The sequence below is a fragment of the Cervus elaphus genome, chromosome 19, assembly GCF_910594005.1.
Source record: "Cervus elaphus chromosome 19, mCerEla1.1, whole genome shotgun sequence".
In the NCBI taxonomy this organism is placed as follows: Eukaryota; Metazoa; Chordata; class Mammalia; order Artiodactyla; family Cervidae; genus Cervus; species Cervus elaphus.
The window spans coordinates 46,465,873-46,493,389 of NC_057833.1; the positions used below are offsets into that span (position 1 = coordinate 46,465,873).

The 27,517-nt window shown below is 33.3% G+C and overlaps 1 protein-coding gene and 1 pseudogene across 3 annotated transcripts in view; both read right to left on the bottom strand.

Annotated features, from left to right (window-relative positions):
- ACAP2 (ArfGAP with coiled-coil, ankyrin repeat and PH domains 2) overlaps positions 1-27,517 on the bottom strand; it is a 156,359-nt gene that overhangs the window by 32,753 nt on the left and 96,089 nt on the right. For 2 of the 3 annotated variants that reach the window (XM_043873743.1, XM_043873746.1), the window contains 7 exons: positions 26,657-26,840; positions 22,661-22,705; positions 19,164-19,259; positions 12,733-12,807; positions 7,443-7,555; positions 3,277-3,297; positions 103-154 (listed from right to left, as the gene is read on the bottom strand). In XM_043873743.1, the coding sequence (XP_043729678.1) occupies positions 103-154; positions 3,277-3,297; positions 7,443-7,555; positions 12,733-12,807; positions 19,164-19,259; positions 22,661-22,705; positions 26,657-26,840 (586 nt within the window). The remainder of the gene's footprint in view (positions 1-102; positions 155-3,276; positions 3,298-7,442; positions 7,556-12,732; positions 12,808-19,163; positions 19,260-22,660; positions 22,706-26,656; positions 26,841-27,517) is intronic. The other variant, XM_043873744.1, reaches the window with a different exon arrangement.
- Positions 11,426-11,572, bottom strand: LOC122676287 (annotated as a pseudogene).

Consider the following 27,517-nt stretch of genomic DNA (forward strand, 5'->3'; position numbering starts at 1 on the left):
ACACATATATATATTTACGAACTTCAGTGCTATAACAAGAGGAACAGATAAAAACTGGAGGATTCAATGGGTTTTCACTTAATTACTTAACAAAACACCTACCTTAAACTTTTTCTGGTAAACCAACTGATTATTCTGTATTGAAAACCAGCGTCTAAATAAATATAAAATAGATTACATTTTCACAAACATAATTTATTTCATTTGTTGTTAGAAACAAAATATTTGAGAAAGCACTAGAAAATCAGTTTATAGTAATTAAGTTTTTAGAAGAGCATTGTTTTGTTTTGCTTTATATAAACTGATGTCAATGAGACAACTACTGAAATTAAAAATTTCAGGCAATTTTAAAACCACAGAATAAGAAAATAAAACTACTATATTTTTTATTCATTTTTACGTCAGAAATTTATACCCTAACAAAAGTTGTTATACTTTGTGCCATTATCAAATAATAATTTTTTAAAAAATAAAAATTTAGCTTTTTGAGCCTCCCCAAAAATAACTAAAGCTTTCCCCCAAAATAATTTGCTTGTGTTATAAAGTAGAAATAAATTTATATTATAAATAAGACTATTCATTTGTATACAATAAAAGACCGAAACAAATGGTGCTTTGTTGTCAACCTTTCTGCACCTAATTCAACAAGCATTTGATCTGTAAAGCAAAACAGAAAATTATATCATCCTTTTAGAAATGATATCAAATAGGAGACTGTCGCCAATTCACTTGGCCTTACTTTCATGTAAAATACTTCTTAGCAGAAAAATCAAAGTTATTACTAAAAATGAGTCACCCAATTATTTATATTGTTCTGCTCATTACTGTAAATTAATTGACATTTTACTTGCAATCTTCTTCAGAAGAAAAAACTAACCTATGTATAGCATATTTACTAATTCTAATTTATTAAAACAATAAAAGACCTGAAGACTTACAAAAAAAAAAAAAAAAATCACAGCCAAAAGCCATTCATAAAAGGAAGCAAAAATTCTCATCAAGCATGAAAGGTAAAACAATATTTGAGTCATTATTTTAAAATTAGTTACATGTGAGATGATTTCTATTGTAAACATTAGTTATTAATCTATTAGCAGATAGAGATTCTACCTTTTCATTGATACTAATACAAAGCACTAAAAATTGTATTTAGACATGTTTAGAACTTCTATTTCAAAAAATTTAAGTTAATTCTCCAAGGCTGAGAAAATGATTAGATGCTTTTCTATTTTTAAGCTAGACAGATTGTTAGGTTTTCTTGCTATTTAAAAAGGTATTCACCTTTACCATTAAAATACAGATTTGTTAAACAAGCATCTAGATAAAAACCAAGTCGGTTGCCTCTAAACACAAATCATCAAGAGATGGGCTAGAAAAGGAAGAACTTCTGGGTCTCTTTGTTCTGGGACACATGGTTGGTTAGAAATGTTAAAGGAAATACCTCCAAACAAACAAAATGGTGCAGCCCTGCCACATGGGATGACATGCAATGGAAATAATCTCTGATACTGATTCATGTATTATTTTAAAAATCATTTGAAGTAAACTATATTAATAAAAATTCTTAAGTTTTATATATAGTAATACTATATAATTTGATGAAAAACTACAAAGAATTTCACTGAACAATGGAAAAGCAACCAGGTAAACTTTTAATGCTTCTGAGGTCATCAGAAAGTAAATTTCTTTTGACCTGCTGAATCTTAGAATAATAGCCTCTAAACATAAAAACAAAATACTAGATAAAAACTTACGGTTTTTTTGTTAGATTCTGTTTGATTATTAACTTTATAGATCATTTATATTTCTGAAACTTAGTTCCCCTGCCATTTATCTGCTTATGAGGAACTTTCTCACATCATCAATTTTTGTTTATATTATAAATTCAAGACACTATGAATTCATCTTAATTTGACATCTCCTAAGTGAAAAAAAATCACAACTATCCTGGGTAGAAGAAAATTTTAATTGCTAAACTCAGTATGTCTTATGATACTATCTTCCCTCCTCTATCATTAAAAAAAAAAAAAAAGAGCTAACTATACTCATTTACATTGATCAAGACTTTTATCAGGTAAGTAAAATAAAATATAATCTTTGCTCCTATAGAATAATCCTAGTTATTATTAAGACCTCCAATAAAAGGAAAAATATCACAGTCTACCAGATATGGAAAAATATTTAATACTTCAAGCTCATGTCACCCACAATTTGAAGATACCTTAAAAGGTAATTAAATAATAAAAAAGACAAATGTTGGAAAGCATTATGCTGACAACTATACTATATTCTACAAGATTCATAAACTGACCAAAAAGCCAAAATATAAGTATTCAAAAGTGAAATTTTTTAGGTTTTAAGAAAACTAAGACACCACTTTATATCTATCTCAAATTGAGACAACTCAATATAATAAAAATTTTAGACCAAAATTTTCATTCATAAACAAATATTAGTTTTTAAATATCAATGAGAGCCTCTATACGACAAAATTCAGGGGGAATACATTAAAAAATAAGTATCTTTTACAATTTTTGAACACTAGTCCCAGGACTTACTTGAAATCAAGAACATGGGTAAAAGCCAAACTTTTAAATCTTTATCACTCTTTATCTTTAAAAGTAGAAGCTTTATCACTAAAACCATACAAATGATGGGTTCATGTGCAGATTCCTATAGATGCCAAATAGTTAACATTTAATAAAATTAAAAGCTTGAACATATACATGTTCCTTTATTTAAAATTCAATTTAGTTTTCACAAGGAAAAAGACCAAAGTGGTAAAACAAACAAAAAAGCTAGGAATTGGCAATGTTTCTTTTAAACATAATTAATAAGGTGATTACCAAAGAGACTAATACCTAACTACTATTTCAAAAATTTAAAAAGCATTTACTAGCTTATTTCCCCTAAAAAATACATACCTACATATATACATATGTGTGTGTATATAAATATATGTGTGTGTGTGTACACATACACACATACATACATACTCATAGTACCTGTATTACTGAAGCTATGTCTTCTTTGGACAACTATTTACACATCAAGTGTTCCTTTCCAGATTAAAATAAATTGAGGATATAAGCAATGAAACGGTATAATTCTGTTCCTCAAATAAGATGTTTACATTTTCTTCCCAATTTAAAACATAAAGAGACTTTATATCCATTGCAAGTAATCCAACTGAAATGCAGGTTAATTACGAGCTTTCTCGTGCCAAAGAGGAAGTTGGAGTAAGGCAGGGGTGAGGGGAAGGAAGCCATTTGGTACCTGATATGATCGGGCTTTTTCCTGTCATGTGAAAAAATGGGGCAGGATTAAAACATAAGGGAAAGGTGGTAAAAGAATGAAAACGCAAATGTGCAAAATAAGCAAAGGACTAGCATGATATGAAAATAAAGCAAGAATTAAAGGAACCAGCTTAAGCTCATAACCTAACAAAAGAATCAAGAATATCTGTTGCATTTTGCTGATATTATATATATACGCATTTATACAACTAATTCCAACACTTAGGAATCTGAAAGGCTAATATTTTATAAATATTCAAAATATTCTTCAAAGCATTATGGCAGGGAAAATTCTGTATATTCTGTATATATTGTGTATTCGCACAATTTACTATTATTGGGAGTTATCTACCTCTATGATTATAGCTCTAAAATATAAATAGTACCTTTCCTCATCTTAAAAAATTAAAGAAAACAATCACTACAGCTATGTCTACATAAACCTGAAACAAATGAGAACAGTTCAAAAGGAAAAGCTCCTCCCACCGGCTCATCCTCTCTTCATCAAACGATAGCAGACACTCTAAGGCCACACATAAGTAGAGTTTATCTTTAATCTATGTATGCACTTCTTATTTCTATCTGTACTAGAAACAGAATACTTTAAGATACTGTATAATGCATTTTATGCTTTTAGCTACATTTTCCAATTTAACAAAGACCGAGCACAGTGTTAATTATTCCACTTCCTCATTAGTTTTAACAGTTCATTACTAAATAATGCTAATATTTAATTATTTTTATTGTTCCTTTGTACTTTCTAAATTTATCATGAAAAGCAAAAGAAAAATACAGGTATTAGTAATCCATCTAGCTCTGACTTGAGCTTGAAATGAAGTCGCCACACTGAGAAGATGGCCTGGAAAGACTATTTTGTAGATACCACATCTTCAAAAAATATATATTACAGACATTTAAAAATCTTAAGAGACACTACAAATTAGAAATCTGAAACCAACGAGAAACAACCTCAACAATTCACATAAGACATAAAACATTTCACTTCTTACACCATTTCAATCATACCACATAAAAATACCATCTCTTTGGTTAAATTTCAGATTATAGAATGATGCTTTCAAAATATACTTAGATTTTATGAAGTATAGCATCAGGTTTTAAAACTGACTGGAAATTCCTAGTCAAATTCACATTTCTCTCAGGAAGATCTTTTTTAAAAGGTGACTCTGAAATATGTGTGCTTCTAGTCCATAAAGCTATAGACAAAAGCAAATGTCATCATATGACTGAAACCTCTCAGAGTGACTACAAGGAAGTATGTTTCCTAAAACTAATCCACAAAGAACCTTAAAAAAAAAAAAAAGTGGGCAGAAAAAATTCTGTATGCTGGAACAGTTGAATTTCTGGATTTTTGTAGCTAAGGCACAAATATCACAAATACACAGTCTTTTATTCAGAGGCTAATAAAATATATTAAATTAAGCTGGACATAGAACTTACTAGACAAATAGGAAAGAGTCTGAGATCATATATAGGTAAAAGGAAATTATTTGCAGATATTTTCCGAGACTAGATTTTTGGTAACCTCATATAAAAAAAATTTTTGATACATTCCAAATTTTTAAAATTGAAATGCAGAAGAGAATTCTAAGTAACACTTAAGAGACTTCTCTTTCTTCTCCCTTTTATAGTTATTGACCTATAACCTGTAAAATATTTAAGACTTTTGTTAAAAGGTTGCTGACTTCTGTCTTTGACAAGAGTTTCTTATGTTTATATGCTATATTATTTACAAGTCTGCTTTTAATTAGTGTTTTCATCAAAATATTCTTTAAAGGTGTATGAAAATGAATAATTTGCTATTCATAATTTATTCCTAATAATGCAAATGCATTAGGAAAGTTTTTAAAAATAGTTTTTAAACTATTTTTGTTGTTGTTTTTACCAAAGCTGTATCTTATCAAAATACAGACTGTTTGGCATTTTCATAGCAACTTTCCTAAAATGCCAGGTTTTGAGCCTCAATTTTGTCACAAACCAAGTATATGACCTTGAATGAGCAAACACGTCCCTGCACTTCCATTTTCTTTACTAAATATCAGGGTGTTAACTACAATCTATGATTTTAATCAATAACTGTTATCCTACCACATAGAAATGGCATCTCCTTTAAAAGGTGGCATCATTTTCAAAGTTACTATCATTCTTACTTGGCAAATGGTAGGTAACATATCTGCAATTGAGAATTTAATAGCTATTCTCTACTGATTTTAGTTATGGTTTAATGTCTATGCCAATTAATAAAATTCATGAAACATATGAGAACAAAAAGATCCATGCTTGAATCAATTAATTTTCTTCTGTTGTCCTAAATGGGAATGTAATTTTCCACTAACACTTACTGTGCTTCATTTTTAAGTCTGCGAGCATTTCTGATTAAGAGTACTCCGTGGAAGTTCATTTTATTTCTTCTTAACATAATGGTATGGTTTTTATGGATTTATTGTATTTTCCCTGTGTTAAATTTTAAGAAAGTTGTTTTGAAATCTGAAGGTTAAAATTCAATTCTAACATTACCTCGTGAAATTGTACTAGTTGAAAACTCTTTATTAAAAAAATTTGACAATCATACTATTTCTTATATTAATTTCCTACTCTGGCCAGGGAAATTTGCCAGGAAAGGCTTAAAAGATTATCGGCTTAATTTTTACAGTTTAGAAAACAAAATTTCAATTTTACATTTTTACTTTACAACAGTTAAAACTTTCTTTCTTATCCAGGCCATCTGAGTAGATCCTCCTATATTCTCAAGTATTATTTTTAAAGTTCTACATCACTCAAAGAAACTTAATATCAAATACAATCACCATTCTTTCCCACTTATATTCATTCTCAGGTAAAGAACAATTACTTCAAATACAACACACCATGTCTCATTTAAACATCTGACAGTATCAAATGCTAGGGAGATACTCAAGGACACTGACACTAAATTGATACAAATAACATTGATACAGTGATACTAAAATGACATTTGAAAATAATAGTAAATATTTTTTTAATATAACCTCATCACCAAGAACTCAAAATAAGTGCACTAAAAATCCATTTCAATATTTTGAATATTCAAGCATAATCGTTTCCAGTTAAATTAGCAAAAATGTATACCAAATTAAACTTACCAAGAAAATTCTATTTATTTTGCTAATGTCCATTTTTTTAAAAAAGAAAACAATCTTCTCTATCATTAAGTGAATTCATATCCTGTTCAAGTAGCAAATAAAATATACACATTCAACCAATAATATAATAGTAATTAAATCAATTAACCAGAATCTGATACTATTCTCAACTATTACAAAATAATTCTTTTTTTTTCCACGAAGGAGTTATCCTTGAATAAAAGACTAATCACTGCTATTCAGAAAGATGATCCAGAGACAATCACTCTTTCCTTTTGCCTTCATGTCTGAAATGATTTCACTTTATTAATACATGAGAAATATAATAAAATATTTTACACATTCATTTAAAAGATATTTACTTGATCAACATTTATTTTAAACAATCAGTTTAGAAAAAACATTTAAGTTTTCAGTAGGCATCAAGTTAAGAAAAAAGGAGTACCAGCTGCCACATACACTTCACATAAAACTCATCCCATATTCTAAAAAGCCTGGTTAAAGTTATTGAAAAGATCAAAAAACCAGGATCACCTCACTTAAAGATTCACAAGCCAAAATTAAGTAAATATGTACATAAACACGCATACAAAGGAGGAACCCAAAAAAGGAAAAAAGCCCACTTGTCCTATTCATCCATTATACTCAATATATAACTTGCAATCAGATCTATTTCATAGCAAATATCAGAGGAAGCTCACATCTAAAAACTTATTCATTGTAGTAACCTAGTCATTACAAACCAAGCATTATAAAAACTCTTCTTGCTTCCTGATTTAAACTTTGCTTAAATTTTACAATTTAGATTTGCTAGTGTTATTTTTCACTTGCTTCTTAAGGCCTTTTTCCTAGAGGGGCAACTTATCTCCAATACACGTAGTTCAGAAAAGTTACTAGGGACTGTGAATGTAGAGAATTATGAAGGAAAGAGTCACTAAACCCCAGAGAAAGTCAGAAAACAGAGGATATGGAAAGAGCAAGACTGGCATTTGAAATATATTACCTGTTCCAAGTTTTGAAGGCATTGCTGGCACGTTTGAACAGATAACCTTCCATAACAATGCCATTTGCAGCATCTACGTTATATTCTAGCTTTGAATCATCATTGGAGAAATCCTAAACAAAATAACACATTAAAAAGTTTGTATGGTTTTTACTGATTTCCCTAGACAAATCTATCCTAGAGAAACAGTTCAAACAGTAGAAAAGCATTGTATTAGGATAGTTTTATCAACAACATTCATAAGGAGAAGCCTAAATGTTCAATAATAGAAGAATGCTTCAACATATTAATGTATTGTAATTCAGTGGACTATTATGCAATAATACAAACAACTATACAGAATACACATTAAAAGAGAAAAACAAATATAAAAATTTTATAAATTATATAACCTGGATAAATAAAATGTACACACTGTGATTAAAATAATTTTTTACATTTTACATATTTACAAAATAATATGTAAAAAATAGACAAAGGGAACAACGTGATATTCTATGGGTGTTGTTTTAAATGTTTTCATTTAATCCCAATATTGATGTGTCTACTAACAATTTTTTTTTAAAGGAATATATGTATTTCTAATTGGGATTAGTTAAATCTACCACTATTTTCTAAATCTATTACTATTATGGTAGTTTTATACTGTTATACTGTTCTTGGTAGAAACAATAACTCCACTATTTGGGGGTTCAAAAACAGAATTACAAAAAGTTTATTTTTGCAAAGAAGCACCACCACAGTGTGAAGAAGGCATTCCAAGCTCACTTTTTTATAAGGATTATAAAATCACTCATAGTTATCTTCAATCATCTAACCATTCTCGTTTTCACTTGAAAGCAATTCAAACTTTCAATTTTCCTCCAAGGAGCCACTAAATTTTAAAATCAGAAATTCTACATTTAAAATATTTCCTGGTGAATTTCCAAAGTAATTTCAGCAAAACTGAAAAATCATTGTGATGTCCAAATTGAAAATTCTAAAAAATCAGTCTTGAAACTTCAAAATTACTTCTGGACCAATAAGCAAAATTAGAATGCTATACTATTAGAGAGGAGTAGACTTTCCAACTTGAGAAAGATTTTGGTAGAGACTGGATGACCATCTGCCAAGAACACTGGAATGCAGGGGTTCTGCACTGGGGGAGCAGAGTGATAATCACCTAAGAGCTTTCTAAATCTGAGAGTCCATGATGATGGGAAAAGGAAGCAGGTACACTTCAGAATTACACGCAAACACTGCTGATATATCTCAAAACTTAATCATGAAGGACATGATAATCCAAAATAATCAAATGAAATAATCTGTAAATAAACTGCTACATTTCTTTCTGCTTTTACTTTGGGGGGGGGTGGGAAATCAAGGAAATTTTAATTCCTTCATTTAAAATTTATTTGGAGCTTTTATTTAATTATGCTGACAAAATTATGTCAGCAATAGATATAATCAAGTTTGGCAACATTCCAAAGATTTCTTTGCAACATCAGAGGTTTGTCTTATCAGGAGAACTTGAAGCTTTGGTGTGGAGCCCAAGGAATATAAGGCAAGACAATGAAGGGACTCAAATGAAATTTTCCCTTTTGAAATTGCAAGCAAGACAAGAAGGACCACTATAAGCACTTTGATTCAAGATTATTTTGAAAGTCCTAGCCAGCAAGATAAACAAAAAGGAAAGGATTATTTGCAGATGATGTGACTGTTCACTTCACATCCAAAAGAATTCAGAGGTATATTAGTAGTAGTAGTAAAGAGAGCTTAAAAAGACTACTACTGGTTAAAAAATCAACACGCAAATATCAAATTTTATTCTAATAGACAACAAAAGTAAACAGTGAGAAAATATATTTTTAAAAGATAACATTTACAACAATATTTCCAATACAAGTATCTAGAAATACACCTACCAAAAGATAAAGAAAATGATGAAATTTTATGAAGGATATTTTAAAAAACAAATGAACAGAGAAATATTCAAAGCTCATGAACTGGAAGACATTTAAAATAAAGATATTAATTCTTCCCCAAATTCATTCACAGATCCAATGCAAAGCTATTTTTATGCAACCTGAAAAGCCACTGTATTTATATAGACATACAGAACTTTAGCAATTCACTTTGAAGAAGGGCAGGTAGGAGGCTTTGCTTTGTCAGATTACCAAGATATGCTTTAAGGCTAAAACAATTAAGATAGCATGGTATTGGTGTATTTAAGACAAAAAGACCAATGAAACAGAATAGAGAGTCTGAAACAGACTTCACATGTATGGAAATGTCCTATATAAAAGAGTATACAACACTGAGTAGTTGGGGAAAAAACAAGCTTTTTAATAACCGAATCTAGATCATTTAGCTACCAATGTGAAAATAAAAGGAAACTGGATCTCTACCTCAAACTACACACACACACACACACACAATTACAGACTGATTAAAGGCCTAGATATAAAAAGCAAAGCTTCCCAGGTGGTGCTAGTGGGAAGAAGAATCCTCCTGCCAAAGACACAGACTCAATCCCTGGATTGGGAAGAGAGCATGAAAACCCACTGCAGTATTCTTGTCTAGAGATTCCCATGGACAGGAGCCTGGCAGGTTACGGTCCACTGAGTCGAAAAGAACCAGACACAACTGAAGCGACTTAGCATGCTCACACAAACACAAGATTTTACAGGAGATACACTGTTGTGATCTCGGGTTGAGAAGGACACAAAAGGCACCAAACAGAAAAGGTATTTTTAAAACTATGTGAAAATTTAAAATGTATATACCCCAAAGGGGGACTAACGTCTAGAATATTTGAGGATATGATCAACAGTTAGTTACACAACCTGATGGAAAAGTGAGAGAAAGACTAACAGACATTTAACAAGGAGGATATCCAAATGACCAATAGACATCGGAGAAGGTCATTAGTGACTAAACCATAAATTAAAACCACAAGATGTCCATATCTACTCACCAAAATAGGCAAAAAAAATTGAAAACCCTCACAATATGATGAGGTGGCAAAGAGCAATGGAAACTCTCACACAGTTCTGCTTACCAGGAATGGTATAACATTTTGAAAAATAACAGCATTATCTACTAACTTTGAACATATACACACACATACACACACGCTATGACCCAGCAATCTTATTCCTAGGTCTAAATCTGTCAGAAATGCGTGCACATATCCAAAAGGCATGTACATGAATGTGCACAGCACCACTCTTTCTTCAACTGATCTATTTCAATTCCAAAAAATCTAAATAATTACATTAGACATACGTTTCCTTGCTTTTTAGTTTGATTAGGTCTTTTCCTTTTTTTACCTGTAATGCAGCCTTGGGTCAGCATTTAAGGGCAAAAAAAAAAGGTTAAGTGTTCATAATAAGCAAAAACAGCATTACTCTCTTTAAGGAAAACAATAACTAACCACTACTTAAAATCCAATTCATTAATCAGATTTAATAATCTACTACTCTTGGACATTCAGTATGACACTGATATACAATAGGGAAACATATTAATAGATGCATAATATTCATTAAATAATTCAGTTTAAACAGTCACATGCTTCTAAGTATCATGACCTCTCATTTTAATTATAAATGATTGGTCCCAATTCTTAAAAATCTTTCCATAGTAATGTCATTAAAACAAGTTATCCAACCAAAAGTGATTCTAACTTTAAACAAAATAAAACATGGAGGCAGTCTTACCTGACTATAACTAGAAGAAATGAATTAAACATTATCTGGTAAAAAATCTTCCCCTTTTAAAAAAATGCTTCTCTTTGAGTATTAACAACCCATCACCAAGAAAAATTTAACTTTTATTACTGATTTCACTTTCATTTTTTTTTCACTGACATTTTCTATATTAGATCTAGTTTACTGGCATTTTAAATTCTGAATAAACCATAACAAAAGTTGATTTGACTGCTCAATACCTAGAGGATAGATTTCTTAAAGCAATACTAGATGACATCTTTTTTGTCAGGTTTGGAGGCTATGACGGCAGTCCCCCATGACCAAAAATCATGCAGTCATGTTTCCCACATTCGGGGAAATTGCAGGAGAGGGATGGAGAAGCCTCCCCTTGGGAAAACCACCCTCATAATCGTGGTATTGCTCCTGCCAGGTAAGTACAGAAGACATCTTTTCACATATTTTTTTACACACATTCAACGCCGGTTCTATCCTTTTATTTTCAGATGACTACACACACCAAAAAAAAAACCACACTGATGACTATATAAAATACTATTATACTGAGTTCCAGGTATATCATATTCAAAGCTTTTAGCACAAATAAATAAAACCTGGTTTTACATTTAAATCCTTTTTTAAAATTTTCATTTTTAAATACATATTTTTCAGATATTACCTTACCTAGGCTTAGGTAAGTTAACAAGAAATGCAAGTGAAACTTCAGCATCACTTGAGAGGGTAAGTGTTGCCTTAGAGAGACTGAAGCTGGAAATTGCTAGTTAACACACACACATGTGTTTACAGGGGTTGGTCATATCTTGCATGCATGCAGGCTAGGTCGCTTCAGTCACGTATGACTCGTTGTGTCCCTATGGACTGTAGCCCGCCAGGCTCCTCTGCCCATGGAATTCTCCAGGCAAGAATACTGGAGTGGGTTGCCATGCCCTCCTTCAGGGGATCTTCTGACCCAGGGATCAAACCCACGTCTCTTGTGTCTCCTGCACTGGCAGGTGGGTTCTTTACCACTCACCCCACCTGGGAAGCCCTGGTGATATCCTAACTGAAACTATAAGCAGCATTTTAAACTCTAACTAAGGGCCTTCCCAGGTGGCCCAAGTGGTAATAAACCCACTGGCCAACGCAGGAGACCTAAGAGGCGCAGGTTCAATCCCTGGGTCAGGAAGATGCCCTGGAGAAGGAAATGACAACCCACTCCAGTATTCTAGCATGGAGAATTCCATGGACAGAGGAGCCTAGCAAGCCTCAGTCCATAGGGTGGTAAAGAGTTGTACACAACTGAAGTGACTTAGCATGCAAGGGCCACTTTTAAATCAGTTAAGGCCCTAAGAGACTGACTTTTTTATAAACTTGTTCAAGAGCATGGCTCTCAAATATTTTGATATAAAAGAAAAATAAAATACATACCTCAACACTGGAAAAATATTTTGTGTTTTACAAAAATGGAGGAATTCATCTATACAATTTAATTATTAAGGTAATTCAAAGAACTTACTTCAATGTGATACCTTGCTGAAACCAATAATCAAAAAATTGTATAAAAAGGGAATTAATCTCCTCTAACTCCTCCCCTCAAGTACCTTCTGTTGAATGGTGGAGTGTTTCTGCTCCATCTCTCTTTTCTCCTTTGCTGCATCTACAACCAGTCGGTCCAACTGCAAAAGAAAATAAAGAGTAAATAAGAGAGACTTAAAAGTTGAAAAAGAAAGATACAATTACTTTTCAAAAATCATATTCCAAATAAGTCAGTCAACTTAGGTTTACCTAAAAAGGCATTTTGGCTACAACCATAAAATGAAAGTTCTTTTTTTTCTGGTTTCATATCCTCTTTGAGAATGTCTAAAACTCCTCTAGGGAAAATGTTTCTGAGAACAATCACATGTCAAGCAATTGTGACAGGTGGCCTTGTCTAGGGTACAACAATGATAACGAGTTCACTCCTTTAATTAAGGAGAATGACTCTAGATTAAATGGCCAGCTGATACGCTCAGCAATTCTAGCAGTTACTATCAAAGACAGAAAGAAGATATACTGGTGATTTTTTTTTTCTCCAAAGAGCAAAATCTAGCAACTAATTTAATGTGTGCTGGCACTCACAAGTTCAACATAACAGACACTTCCAATCACTCAAGATGCATGATGCTTTCAAGCTGGCTTCCTAGTATTATAATAAAATCTAAAAGGTAGAAAAAATGACTCAACAGATAAAAGAGAAAGAAAATAGAATAGAGTAGAACAGGAAGGAAGTCATTCCTTAGGTCAAGGTATAAAATCATTAATTTTTCTTTTAAAAAAATTGTAAAAACTTATGAAATCATAAAATCCCATTTCATTCTTGTTCCTTTCCATCAGAAGAGAAATACCTGATTTCCAGTTTTATGACAAAAGCACTAGTTTCTTGAATTCCTCTTTGCTGAAGTAACAAACAATTAGGTTTAAAATACTCAAAGAGACTCATAAAGTTAGAAAATGAACTTATTTTCAGGGGAAGGGATAGTTAGGGGGTTTTGGATGGACATGTACACACTGCTATATTTAAAATATTTAAATATATTTAAAATACATCTAAAATGGTTAACCAACAAGGACCTAATACATAGCACACGGAACTCTGCTCAATGTTACTTGGCAGTCTGAATGGGAGGGAGGTTTGAGGGAGAATGGATACGTGTATATGTACGGCTGAGTCCCTTCACTGTTGACCTGAAACTATCACAACATTGTTAATCAGCTACGCCCCAATGCAAAATTAAGAATTCAAAAGAAAATAGATAAAATACTCCATTAGGTGTGTCTACTATCCTAAACTGTGATGTACGCCATTTCATCTTTGAACACCCATCATCTTGAACTGACTAATGTGTGATAAATTAATAAATATGTTGATATCAACAAACTATGGGGAAAGATGAAGTAGTAAATGTCCAAATGACTTCATTTATATCCTTTAAGAACAAAACTGAAAAAGGCCTTCTTAAAAGACTATGCGGTGTTTATTGACTATCACAAATGGTGTTTTTTTCCCTACAGGAGACTAATTCTGGCCACAGAATCTTAATTATCACTGAATAATAATAATAAACCAAAAGAAAATATATGGAAACAGAACTATCACTACTACAAAATACTTTATTTAGATGGCAACTATACTACTCTACTTTGGGATCTAAGGCATACACACCATAGTGACATGTCACACTGATTTAACGGGTAATGCTGCACTAGGAAAATGTTTGTCCTCAATGGTTTCTTATGGTGAATGAGTGGAATAATCATTATACCCTGGTTTTACAGCCTTTAACTGAATGACATATAAATGTTTTTCATACATTCAGGTTGAACTGCAGTAGAAGGCACTTCCAAGATTCAAACCGATATTTAAAAACTTGCATGCACACGCCTTCCACACCAGCACTACAATGCCAGTGATGGTAGTAAACTGTCAAATTGGTAGTAAATTTCTCAACTGTATCCCACTCCACTGCTGTTACAGCAGAAAAGAGAGAAAATTCTTTCTCCCTCTGTCGGGGCAAACGTATATAGAAAAAGATATCTTTCAACACGGTGAAGTGTTGGAGGACGAATGAGTTGGAGAGATGCAAAGGCTGGCAGTCCTGTCTTCTAGGGGCTGGATACTGGATCAGGAAGGGAACTGGAGCAAAGCAGCACGTGTCCTGTGTTTCTATTAGTATTGCACATATGAGGCTAATAGACGCTGTAACTAACCAGGTGCCCCCAATCCTCTACTTATATTCTGAATCTCATCCACTCCTACCACCTCAAATTTCAATACTTTTTTTGCTTTTCAAATTATCCCATTCCCACTTGTTTTAAATTTGTGCAAATTTAATAAATAGAATAACACCTTAAATAAAATCTTCCTAAAACCCACACTCCTCTCTCTAGTTACCAACTTCTCTCTCTTTCCTTCACAATACAACTTCTTAAAAAGTTCTCCCTGTTCTCCACTTACCCATATCATATTCATCTATCCATGGTAATTTACTTTTACCTCTTAGACCCTCAACTCTGACAGAAGTAACAAATAACCTTCTTGTTGCTAAATCTAAGAGGCAATTCTCAGTCCTAGGTTTACTCGACCTTCTTTCCAGTCATTGAACTGACAACCACCCCCATCTTTTTGAGACACACTTTCCTTGTCTTTTGCTACCATGGTCTCCTGGTTTTCCACCTCTCTCCCATCAATGTTCTCACGGAGCCCTCTTACCTAGCCATTTCTTAAAAGTAGGTCATTCTGAGGGATCTGTCCCAAGTCAAATTCTCTTTTATTCCACACTTGTGGACCTTGACCTTAATTTACAAAATTAAAAGTATTGGGCATGGTGCTTGGTCACTTATCTTTTTTTTAAATAGGTTCATGTTTTTGATATATCTATTAACTCTCCTTGGTTTAATTCACACACTCCTGTGACTGCAATTAGCAATTATATACTATCGACTCTCTTAATGTTTCTCTCTCTTGAATTCTAGATATACCCACTTATTCCCAAATTCAACACATTTCAACTTCTCATGTCCCTCCACTCTCGAATTGACTACATATTCCTCAAGTCTATCTATTTATCTCCACCCCTACTGCCATGACTGTAGTTCCAGATACCATAAGCTAGCACCTTCAACCAGGCAAACACTATAAGCACTAGAGTTTAGATGCTTCTCAGGGACGCGCAAAATTACTTGAGACCTTGGACGGTAAAAACTGCAAAACTGAAATTAATCAATGTCAAAATATACAATTACTGACACTAGTCAACTACAATCCAATGCATTTTTTTTATATTATACTTAATGTAAGATGAGGGTAAAATCTAATGTTTACTATGATGTCGGGAGTACCTAGAGGACTTCCCTGGTGGCTCAGATGGTAAAGAATCTGCCCACAATGCAAGAGACCCGGGTTCGATCCCTGGGTCAGAAAGATCCCCTCAAGAAGGGAATAGCAACCCACTCCAGTATTCTTGCCTGGAGAATTCCACGGACTTTCGAGTAGTAGCTGAGGAGCCCAGGGCCTGGTGGGCTACAGTCCATGGGTCGCAGAGTCGGACACAACTGAGCAACTTACACACAACACCAAGGGCCTGGGAAGGTCCTGTCTTCTTCCCAAATCTGGGTTGGATATACTACCTATATGTTGCAGTAACACATGTGGTGGAGACAGCTATCTATCTCCCATACCCATTCTCTCTTCCTTTCTTAACAACAAAATCCCCAAATTCTAGTAGGTTAACATGGTTACCTGCATTAACACTATTTCCCAGCTTTCCTTGAAGCTAGTGGGACAATGGAACATATGCAGAAGTGGCATATACAATTCCTGTGAACTATGCTGAAAGAGAGGGAACAAATCTTTCTTTTCCCCTCCACCCTATTGGCTACAATTTGGATATGATGGCTAAAGCCTGATAAACCACTCTGAACCACTAGGTAGAATCCAAAGATATAATAAGCCTGGGTCCCTACAGATTAAGTGACCACTATACTAGACCTTTGATTTTACATAAAAGCAATGAAATTCTATCCTGTTTAAAGCTCCTGCTGTTTGTGGTCTTCTATCACATGCAAACAAAATCTAATCTCAATTTATATACCCAGATAGGGCACTTAGCACAGAGATTAACAGTGTGGTAACCTGTTATTTTCTTCCAGTAGATTAAGCTCTGTAGAGGCAGGGAAGAGCAATTCTATAATTCATGACATATACCTTACACACCACCTTTCCCCCACAACAGCTCAACACACACAAACACACACACATGCATGCACCGTATTTATTTTTGGTCAATGAATGCAATTATCATTCTGCTCTTACTTTTTCCCCATTTCTCTAAATTCTATTTTACATCCTTAATCCCTTTCCTCAAAAAGTAATCTGAACCATTTTGGGAAAGAAAACCAATTGAAAATTGACAGAAATCCAGAAAACTCACCAGTCAACAAAAAAGAATGTCTGGGAACAGATTTAACATGAAATTCTGACTGTTGCTATTGTTGTTTAGTTGCTCAGTCTTGTCCGACTCTATCGCAACCCCATGGACTGGAGCCCATCAGCCTCCTCTGTCTAAGGGATTTCCCAGGCAAGAATACAGGAGTGGGTTGCCATTTCCTTCTCCAGTGGATCTTCCCAACCCAGGGATCGATCCTGTTTCTCCTGCATTGGCAGGTGGACTTTTTACCACTGAGCCATCAGGGAAGCCTGAAGGTCTCATCAGATAATCAAAAATAATTTGGACATAATAAAATTTCTATACAATATTCTTATATATAGTTCATGCATGTCTATGTGTATATATAATGAAAAAGTTACCTAGAGTCTTTTAATCTTAAATTTCTAAACTTTATTATTATTCAGGGACTTCCCTGGTGGTCCAGTGGCTGGGATTCCATGCTCCCAATGCAGGGGGCTGGATCTGATCCCTGGTCAGGGACTAGGTCCCATATTCCTGCCACAACTAAAACCCAGGGCAGTCAAATAAATAAATAAATACTTTAAAAATAAAATTTTATTATTCAAAGTAGCAAAACGCAAATATCTTTGAAAATAAAAAAAGAGTTAAAACTAAAATACCAATTAGGACAGTAACTCAACAATCTAAATGTAAGAATCAAAAAAATAAATCCAGCTATGTATACTGTAAAACAAATACTTTGTTTTAAAATTCTTTTTCTCAGTACCCTTATGTAACTATCTACAACATATTCTTTAACTTTAATCTCATTTTTGGTTACACACTGGACTCACATAAATCTGCTATAAAAACACCAAACTTCTACACTAAATAAACTAAATGTCAAATTTCCCAATTTGCTTAATCTCTTTAAAAACACAGGTACTAGAACAAAGACAACAAAACAAACAACTCAAACTACATCAAACTAAAAAGTTTCTGCACAGCAAATGAAACCGTCATCAAAATGAAAATGAAACCTACCAAATGGCAGAAAATATTTACAAATCGTATATTTCATAAGAGGTTAATATCTAAAATATATAAAGAACTTGACAATGCACCAGCAAAAAAAAAAGAAAAATCCAATTAAAAAATGAGGAGAAGACCTAAACAGACATTTTCCCATGGAAAACACACAGATGGCAAACAAGGGACCAAAAGTCACTAATCACGAAAGACTTCAAATTTAAACCACAACGCGCTATCCCCTCACATCTGTTAGAAGGGCTGTCATCAAAGACAAGATTGTCAAGGATGTGTACTGATGATGAGAATGAAATTGGTGCAGCCACTATTAAGAACAGTATGGAGGTTCCTCAAAAAAATGAAAATAGAACTACAATATGATCCAGCAATTCCACTCATAGGCATTTACCTGAAGGAAATGAAGACACTAACTCGAAAAGGTATCTGCATACCCACACTCACTGAAGCATTACTTAGCCAAGATATGAAAGTAACCTAAGTGTCCATCAATAGATGAATTCAAAAATGTGGTATAAATATACAATGCAGTATTATTCACCCATAAAAAAGGGGGAAGGCTGCCTTTTGCAACATGGATGGATCCTGAGGGCATTACACTAAGTTAAATAAATCAGACAGAGAAAGACAACTACTGTGTGATCGTAACGAACTGATAAATGGAATTAAAAAAAATTAGAACTAATAGAACAGATTGGAGATTGCTAGAGGTGGGTTTTGGGGGTGGGCAAAATGGGAGATGGGGGTCAAAGGTACAAAACTTCCAGCTGTAAAATAAACAACTCCTGGGGATGTCAAAGATAAATACTGTATTATATATTTGAAAGTTGCTAAGAGAGTAGATCTTAAAAGTTCTCATCAGAAAAAATAATGTGTAACTGTGTAAGGTAGATGTTAACTAGATTTATATGGTGATGATCATTTTGCAGTATATACATACTAACATATTAAATTATTTTATTGTATACCTGAAATGAAAATGTCAAATGTATACACTTTTTTAAAAAAAAATACAGATATTGGTATATAATACAGAAACAAGAAGTACAGCACATTACCTGTGCACCAAGATCCTTCATATAGGGCCCAAGTTCACTAAATAGATCATATCCTTGATGGAAGAAAGCCAAATGGGCATACATAAAGGATAACATCTAAAGGAGGAAAAAATGATCATCATTTTTGAATCAATTCTTAAATAAATATTCTGAAACTTCCTATGTACTGTTAAAAAATTATTTCACCAGAGCACAAAATATCAAACCATTTAAAATTAAGCTGAATCATTTTTCTTAAAAGGTTGCAATAATTCAAAAAAATCAAGTTTTCAATAGTGTCACCATCTTTCCAGGTACATTATAAAATGTTTATGTATCTTTCAACCAAACTCACTGGCAAAATCTTAAATTACAAATAAAACATCAAAAGATTAGAAGGTGATATAAGAAGCTCTCAAAACAATCACAAACACTTTACAACAACCTGTAGATCACTAAACATAACATGAAATAGGGGAATGCTCATTTTTTTCTCAAAATACCAAAATAAAATGAGGCAACAGGCTTCACCAATAAGGAGATTTTGTTATATTCATTCCCCAAATGCAAAACTGTCATTAATGGGTTAAGATTTTTTTCTGTTTTCCTAAATTTTAACTATTCATGAGAGAAAAAAAACACTCATTTTTATTAGTTAAGTTTTCACATTAGAAGGAATTAAACAACTCAGTCATAGGACTGAAAGCATCCTCTGAACAGCCATGTTATTTTTAGCAAAAAGAGACATCTGTTTAATTCTCTGAAATCTAAAATAGGTCATAAGGTCCTTAATACTCAAGAATCCTTCAAAAGAAATTATTTTGAAAGAGAAAAACCAATAAAATAAAAAACAAAGGGACAAAAGTGACAAAAGGGCAAAGCTCACTAAAAGATGATTCTGGAATTAGATAATGTTAGTTGTACAACTTCGTGAATATGATTTTTTTTAATTATGCTTAATTTATATACATATATATAATTATACATAAAAAAGGATAGTTACAAGTACATAAAAATGTAAAATATGCCTACACATCAATGTGCCTACACATCAATGTAAAATATGCCTACACATCAAAATACATAGGAAGTGTATTAAAAGATAAATAATAAACTAGGAAAAAGCATATGACAAAGGGTTAATAGTCTTAATAGGTAAGAGATGTTACAAATTAATATGAAAAACATGAAGATCCCAACAGGAAAAGAGACAAAGGACATAAACAGAAAACATAAATGACCAAGAAAAAAAGGGGGGGGGGGGAGGGCGGGAGGGGGACAATCATGCTCATTCATATCAAAGAAATGCAAAATTAAACAATGAGATGAAATTTTCTATCTATCAAATTATGGGTAGAGTGGGAAAAATCAACACCCAGTGTTGGTAAAAGATGTAAAAATGTTACTCACACACACTATTAGTGAAAATTTTGTGTAACCCTTATAACTTGACAATACTTTTTAAAAAGTCTCAATAAATGCTTAAATCCTCTAAGTAACTGCTTGCCTTAATCTATCTGAAGGAAATCATCATATTATTCATTAGGATGATCACTATATAATGCTACATTTCATGTCAAAAACAGGGAAATTACTTAAAAGTCCATTAATGGGTAAAGTTAAATTATGGTATATCCAAGGTGAGAATATTAAAAAGCAGAGACATTACTTTGCCAACAAAGGTCTGTCATGTCAAAGCTATGGTTTTTCCAGTAGTCATGTATGGATGTGAGAGTTGGACTATAAAAAAAGCTGAGTGCAGAAGAATTGATGCTTTTGAACTGTGGTGTTGGAGAAGACTTTTGAAAGTCCTTGGACTGCAAGGAGATCCAACTAGTCCATCCTAAAAGAAATCAGTCCTGAGTGTTCACTGGAAGGACTGATGTTGAAACTGAAACTCCAACACTTTACCACCTGATGCGAAGAACTGACTCACTGCAAAAGACCCCAATGCTGGGAAAGATTGAAGGTAGGAGGAGAAGGGGACGACAGGATGAGGTGGTTGGATGGCATCACTGACTCGATGGACATGGGTTTGGATAAACTCCCAGGAGTTGGTGATGGACAAGGAGGCCTGGCATGCTGCAGTCCACGGGGTCGCAAAAGGACACGGCTAAGTGACTGAACTGAACTGAACAAGGTCAGAAAACTGTAACCCACAAACTATATCCAGCCCCACTACCTGTTTTTGGATGGCCAATGGGCTAACAATGGTTTTTGCATTTTTAAATGGTTAAGGAAAATGAAAAAAAGACACGATATATTAACGGCATAGAAATTATGTAAAATTCTAACTTTCATGTTGATATTGGAACAGTCATGCCATTCATTTACATACTGTCTATGACTGCTTTCTCATTACAATAGCACAGCTGAACAATTGCAACACAGATCATATGGACCCCCTAATCTAGTATGTTTACTACCAGGCCCTTCATAAAAATGTTTGCTCATCTCTACTATATTCACAAGGAAGAATTCTATCTAGCCACAAAGGTCATCATTAAATAAAAAAATATTTAATAACACATGATGATTTTGGAGTGTATTAGTACAAAAAAAAAATTACAGAAGAATATGTAGGAATGACTCCTATTCTGTTTTGCTTTAAAAAAATTAAACAGAATTTTAAAAGGTATATATAAATGTTCATGCACACACAAATAGGCACACACATACACATAAAAAAGACAAAAATTACATCAGCCACAACAGTGGTTCTCTCTTGGTAGTGGCATTTGTAGTATTTTTATTCTTTCTTCATGCATTTTATTTTCTAATTTTCTACAAATAATACACACTGCTCTCAATCTGGAAAAGGAAGTGGATGTAAACAGGAAGTATAATGTATTCATCTGATTAGAAATAACATACATATTAACAGAGAATTTAGGAAAAAGCTAGGTGGGGACAAGGATCAATAACAATTTCAGTAAACCTTTTGAAGGAAAAAAAAACTTCAGTGAACAAAATCAGAGGAGAAATTGTTTCTAAGGGTCTCAAAATACAAAAGACTGTAGTGTCCACACCATTACCATCCTCTGCCCACCTTCTTGTTAACTTTAAGACGGAAAAAAAAAAAAAAAGGCAAATAAGAAAATCACTGTTCTCATGCCTTCACATTTCAACTCATTTGTTTTCTACCTGCATTCCAAAAAGCTGATACATCATCAACAACCCTAAGGGGAAAACTCTATAAAATGATGCTATTTATGTATGCCCTCAATCTCAAATATGTAAATGTCTGCTTTAAGGAACTTACAATATATTAATGGATGAGACATATATAAATAACTATAACAGAAAAAAATTTAAAAAAAAAAACAAAAAAAGTGGTTTAGTGACATGTAAGAAGTATACAAACATCATTAAGAAGTAAGATTAACTATAAACCTGGAATAAATAAGTCAATAAATAAACATATATACACATACATATGATGCTATTTTAAACACTTAAATATATACATTTAACTTCATATTAAAATATATAGAACATCATTTCAATAAATATCTTACTGATTTCAGGATTTCTGATCTCCTTTTTGATTGAAGGACATTAATCTGAGGGAAAAACAAACTTGGTTAATCAACTATGCACTATTTAAAAAACTAATCCAGAATGCAATGTTGTAAAATTTGCTTATTCTAATGGTTTAATACTTTTCCAGAAAAGTAAATAAAAACAAAGTTCAAGTTTTTCAGCTTTTGACCTGCTTTTTGCAAAAACAGTTAAAGACAAACATACCAATGAAACTCTCATCATTTTTCAACTCAAAGAGAAACTGGCCATGTTTAAATCATAAAATTGTACTGTACTGATAAAACTATCAACTTGATAAACTTTCAAATTTCTTAGAATTCCACCTTTTCTCCACTCTCATCTAATCACTCTTTCAACATACATCCTTAATACAAATTCTCACCACTTTCATCACTACCACCAATTGCCATTATCTTTTCCTGACTGTTACTATAGTCTAAACTAGTGTGTTTCCACTCTTGACTCCTTACACTTCATTCCGCACACAGCAACCAGAGTGCTCTTTTAAACAATAAATAAGATCATGCATGTTTATCTGAAAACCTTGCAACTCCCAACCTACAACTCCCTATTGCAGCCTACAAGGCACTTTGTGAAGAGGCTCCTGCTACCTCTCCAACCTGATTTTCTTCTACAGTACTTTCACCTTTTCTGTACTCCAACCACAGCCCAAGACTATTCCCACCTCAAGGCCTTCATCCTATTTGTTTTGTCCTCATATCATGATTTTCTGCCCAAACGGGCATGAGGCTCTTATCCATAAGGTCCAAACTTAAATGCTACCTCTTCACAAAGGTCCAAAGTAGGCCTTCAAACATCTTTACTGTATCAACCCTATTTATTTTCCTTTTAGTATTCTTAATTACCTTGTATTTTATTTACTTATGTCATTTACCTAGCTAAAACGTAAGTTCCATCAGATCAAGGTCTTGCCTTATTCCCAGTTGTATTCTCCAAATTGTATATATTAAGCACTCAATAAATATTTGTTAAACAAATTAATAGACCATAAATAAATGTTAATTAGACCAAACTATTGAAAGATCAGTAATTACAAAAGTTGCCTTCTATGGTTTCTCTCCCAACTTTAGAAATTCACAACAAGCATTTTATTTTTGTCTGTTATTATATATCAACTTAGTGAAATAAAATGTTTACAAAAAAGAATCATTCATTCTTTGCTAGAACTTCCAAAAGATTACAGAATATCTACCCTTTTAATATGTCCTTCCCACTGAATATTTCACGTTATAAGATAATTTTAAAGCATTGATCAGAAAACAAAAACAGGCCCCCAAAAATCTAATAATGTTGCTTACCTAAGCACTAGTTTATTCTGTATGTCTGTTTCAAGGTCTATTCAGTTTTGAGAACTAAAATAGTAACTTCCAAATGCTCTAAGTAAAAGCTTAGAAAAATGTTAAAAATACTTCTGTTTGACAATGAAAAACAGCATACACTTGAAAAAACAAACGTATACTAAAATATTTAGAGAAGTTAAAGCATGACAAACTAAATTTTGAATATTTATTACCTAGTATTCTCTAAAACAGAGAGTTTGGCCTTATAATGAAATAATACAACAGTTCTCATTAGAAAAAATCAAACAAATAACTTATAAGAGAGGTGAAGTCCTAACTTGGATAGTTTACAATGTGTAAATTTGACAATAATTAATATTTTAGCAAACTGCTCCCTCCCCATATAAAATTTAAAATTAAGTCATTCACTCTTTCAAAAAACATTACCTATCTACTTTCTAACCACTGGACTAGACAGAAGGGATATAACCTAGGTGTAAGAAAGACGTATTAATAAATAATCACAATAAATGAGAGAAGTGCTCCAACAGCAATGTGTATGACAGTAATGTGGCAGCAGAGAGGAAACAGAGACAAGATGACTCATATGCCGGGAGAAGTCTGAGTGGTTCTGACCACAGAAAGCAAAATGGATTGCTAAAGAGCAGGTTAAAAGTAATGCAGGAAAGATCAATTTTTATGAGAACATCTTAATACTCCAGAAAAGAAACAATAAGAATTCAGGCTGCAGCAGAGTGAGAAAGAACAGATTTAAGAGTACATAGAACTTCTCAAGGCAATTTCGATTGTTACTTGTAGTAGCTAAGAATGAGGAGAATATCTAGTATGATTCTCCAAGTCTGACTTCTGTGATTACGAGGGTAACACCACTCAGTTTGGTAATGGCAGCCATTTGAGAAGACAGATTTCAGTTTTGGACACAAAACGGACAAAGTACTTCGGGAGAAAAGTAGATTTCATCATCTATATATGGTAATAATTCAAGCAAAGAACATGATGAAACTATAAGGGAAATCATAAAGTCAAAAAACAGGAAGACCAAAGATGGAACCCTAAAAGTCAGATTGAAAAGGTGCACAAAGGAGAGAAACCCAAGGTGGAAACTGAAAAGAAACAGAGTTATGACGACGACCTAAAAGTGGTTTAAGATCAAGATGAAAGGAGGTCTCAAGAAAAAGGGTGCAGTCTATTTCAGTGGAACACAATAGTCAAGTCGGTTAAAAAGTAAAATATTTCTAATGAATAAGACCTTAATGCAAGCCATTTCAGAAGAATGGGGTAGACAGACTCTCAGTGCTCATACTATAGCAGGAAGTGGTACAAGTGTGAGATAGATAAGAGGAAATAGGAAACACAGACTACTCCGTTCTAGAAGTCTTTAATTAATAGACTGTACTTTTTAAAATTTATCCTCCTGCTTACTGAATAGGAACTTAATAGAAAAAAATCCTAAGGTCATTTTCTACTATTTTTGCAAAGTTATCTGGGTAGTTTCTAAACACAAATTTGCAACATGGTTACTTCAGGTTTTTTTTACAAAATACTCTGTGACCATTGTTAAGTCAACAATCTATAGGGACTTCTCTGTCTTAGATCACCTGGCATCTTACCAAATATCCATCTCTACTTTTAAAAAGCAGCACCTAATGCAAATATGGGAGAAGGCAATGGCACCCCACTCCAGTGCTCTTGCCTGGGAGATCCCATGGACAGAGGAGCCTGGTAAGCTACAGTCCAGGGGGTCGCTAAGAGTCTGACACGACTGAGCGACTTCACTTTCACCCTTCACTTTCATGCGCTGTAGAAGGAAATGGCAACCCACTCCAGTATTCTTGCCTGGAGAATCCCAGGGACGGGAGCCTGGTTGGCTGCCGTCTATGGGGTCACACAGAGTCGGACACGACTGACGTGACTTAGCAGCAATGCAAATATGAGAGCATTATTTCTAGAAATATTTTCCATTTGGCACTATGGTAAGCCCTTTGTATCTCTAGAATCTACTCTAAAGGAATAATCAGAAATGTTGCAAGAGATTTGTATACAAAGATATTATTATCATTTATATTAATTGAAAACTGTATTTTCAGTATTGCCAGCAAAAACTGACAATTATACAATATCTGGATATTAACTAAATTGACACAGTATATCCATAGAATAAAATATAGCAATTAATAACCCTTTTAATGATATTTAGACAAGGAGAAATAATAATCTTAAGTGAGCAGGGGAAGAAATCAGAACTTAAGGTATACACACATGTATAGGGCATACACAGATAAACACCCAGACACATGAAAATTTTTCACAAAAGAACATGGTTTAATTTCAAACTAAAAGAAGTAGCATTATTTATTCCCTTCAATGCAATCACTCAAAAAAAACAACATGTTTGGTGGTGGTGGTTTAGTCGCTAAGTCCGACTCTTGCGACCCCATGGACTATAGCCTGCCAGGCTCCTCTGTCCATGGGATTTTCCAGGCAAGAATACTGGAGTGGATTGCCATTTCCTTCTCCAGGGGATCTTCCTGACCCAGGAACTGAACCCGGGTCTCCTGCATTGCAGGCAGATTCTTTGCCAACTGAGCTATGAAGGAAGCCCAACAAGATGTTTAGCAAGCAATTTTTGAAAACATATAATAAACAAACCTGAAGTACATAATCGAGGGCTATGTGTCGAAAACATTTTCTTGTTGCTGTCAGAATGTTTGTGGCTTCTTCAACTTCATGCTGTTTGTTTCTCTGCACTTGAGCATTTTTTACTAATGCATTTTCTTTTTCTTCACTGACTTTTTCAAACTGCTTCTTGGCATCTTTGAATTTTCTGAGATCTCTAAAAAAATTAAAATAGTGAAATTTTTATAAAACTTTCTGGATCAAACACTTTACCAAAATAACATTTAAAATTTTATTCTTATGTTGCTCTATTTATTTATTTATTTGACACTCAATAGCTCTTCCAACTAATACATATATTAGTCTATGAGCATATAATATTCCCTAATATAGTCAGTTAGCATTTCCTGACTTAAATCTATACTATTCAAATTAAAAAATAAATTATCAAATTAACATTACAGAAACATAAAAGGCTAAGTTAATTTGTTTTTTCTAAAGACAAATTTTGGGACATACACCAATATCTAACCAAATAATTTTTAAACAGTAGTATATACCACAGGGAACTTATTAAAAAATGCAAGTTCCAAGGGTCCTCTCCCAGAGATTATAACTCTTTGTGTTTTGGGGATAAGCTCTGGAAATCTAAGGGATTTTCTTAAGACAAGTCCTTGATTTCCTGTTATTGGTGGTCCTATTGTTTTAGTCACTGAGTCCTGTCCGACTCCTCTGAGGCCCCATGGACTTTAGCCTGTCATGTTCTTCTGTCCATGGGATTCTCCAGGCAAGACTACTGGAGTGGGCTGCCTTCTCCAGGGGATCCTTCCAACCCAGGGATCAAACCAGAGTCTCCTCCACTGGCAGGCAGATTCTTTACCACCTGAGCCACTG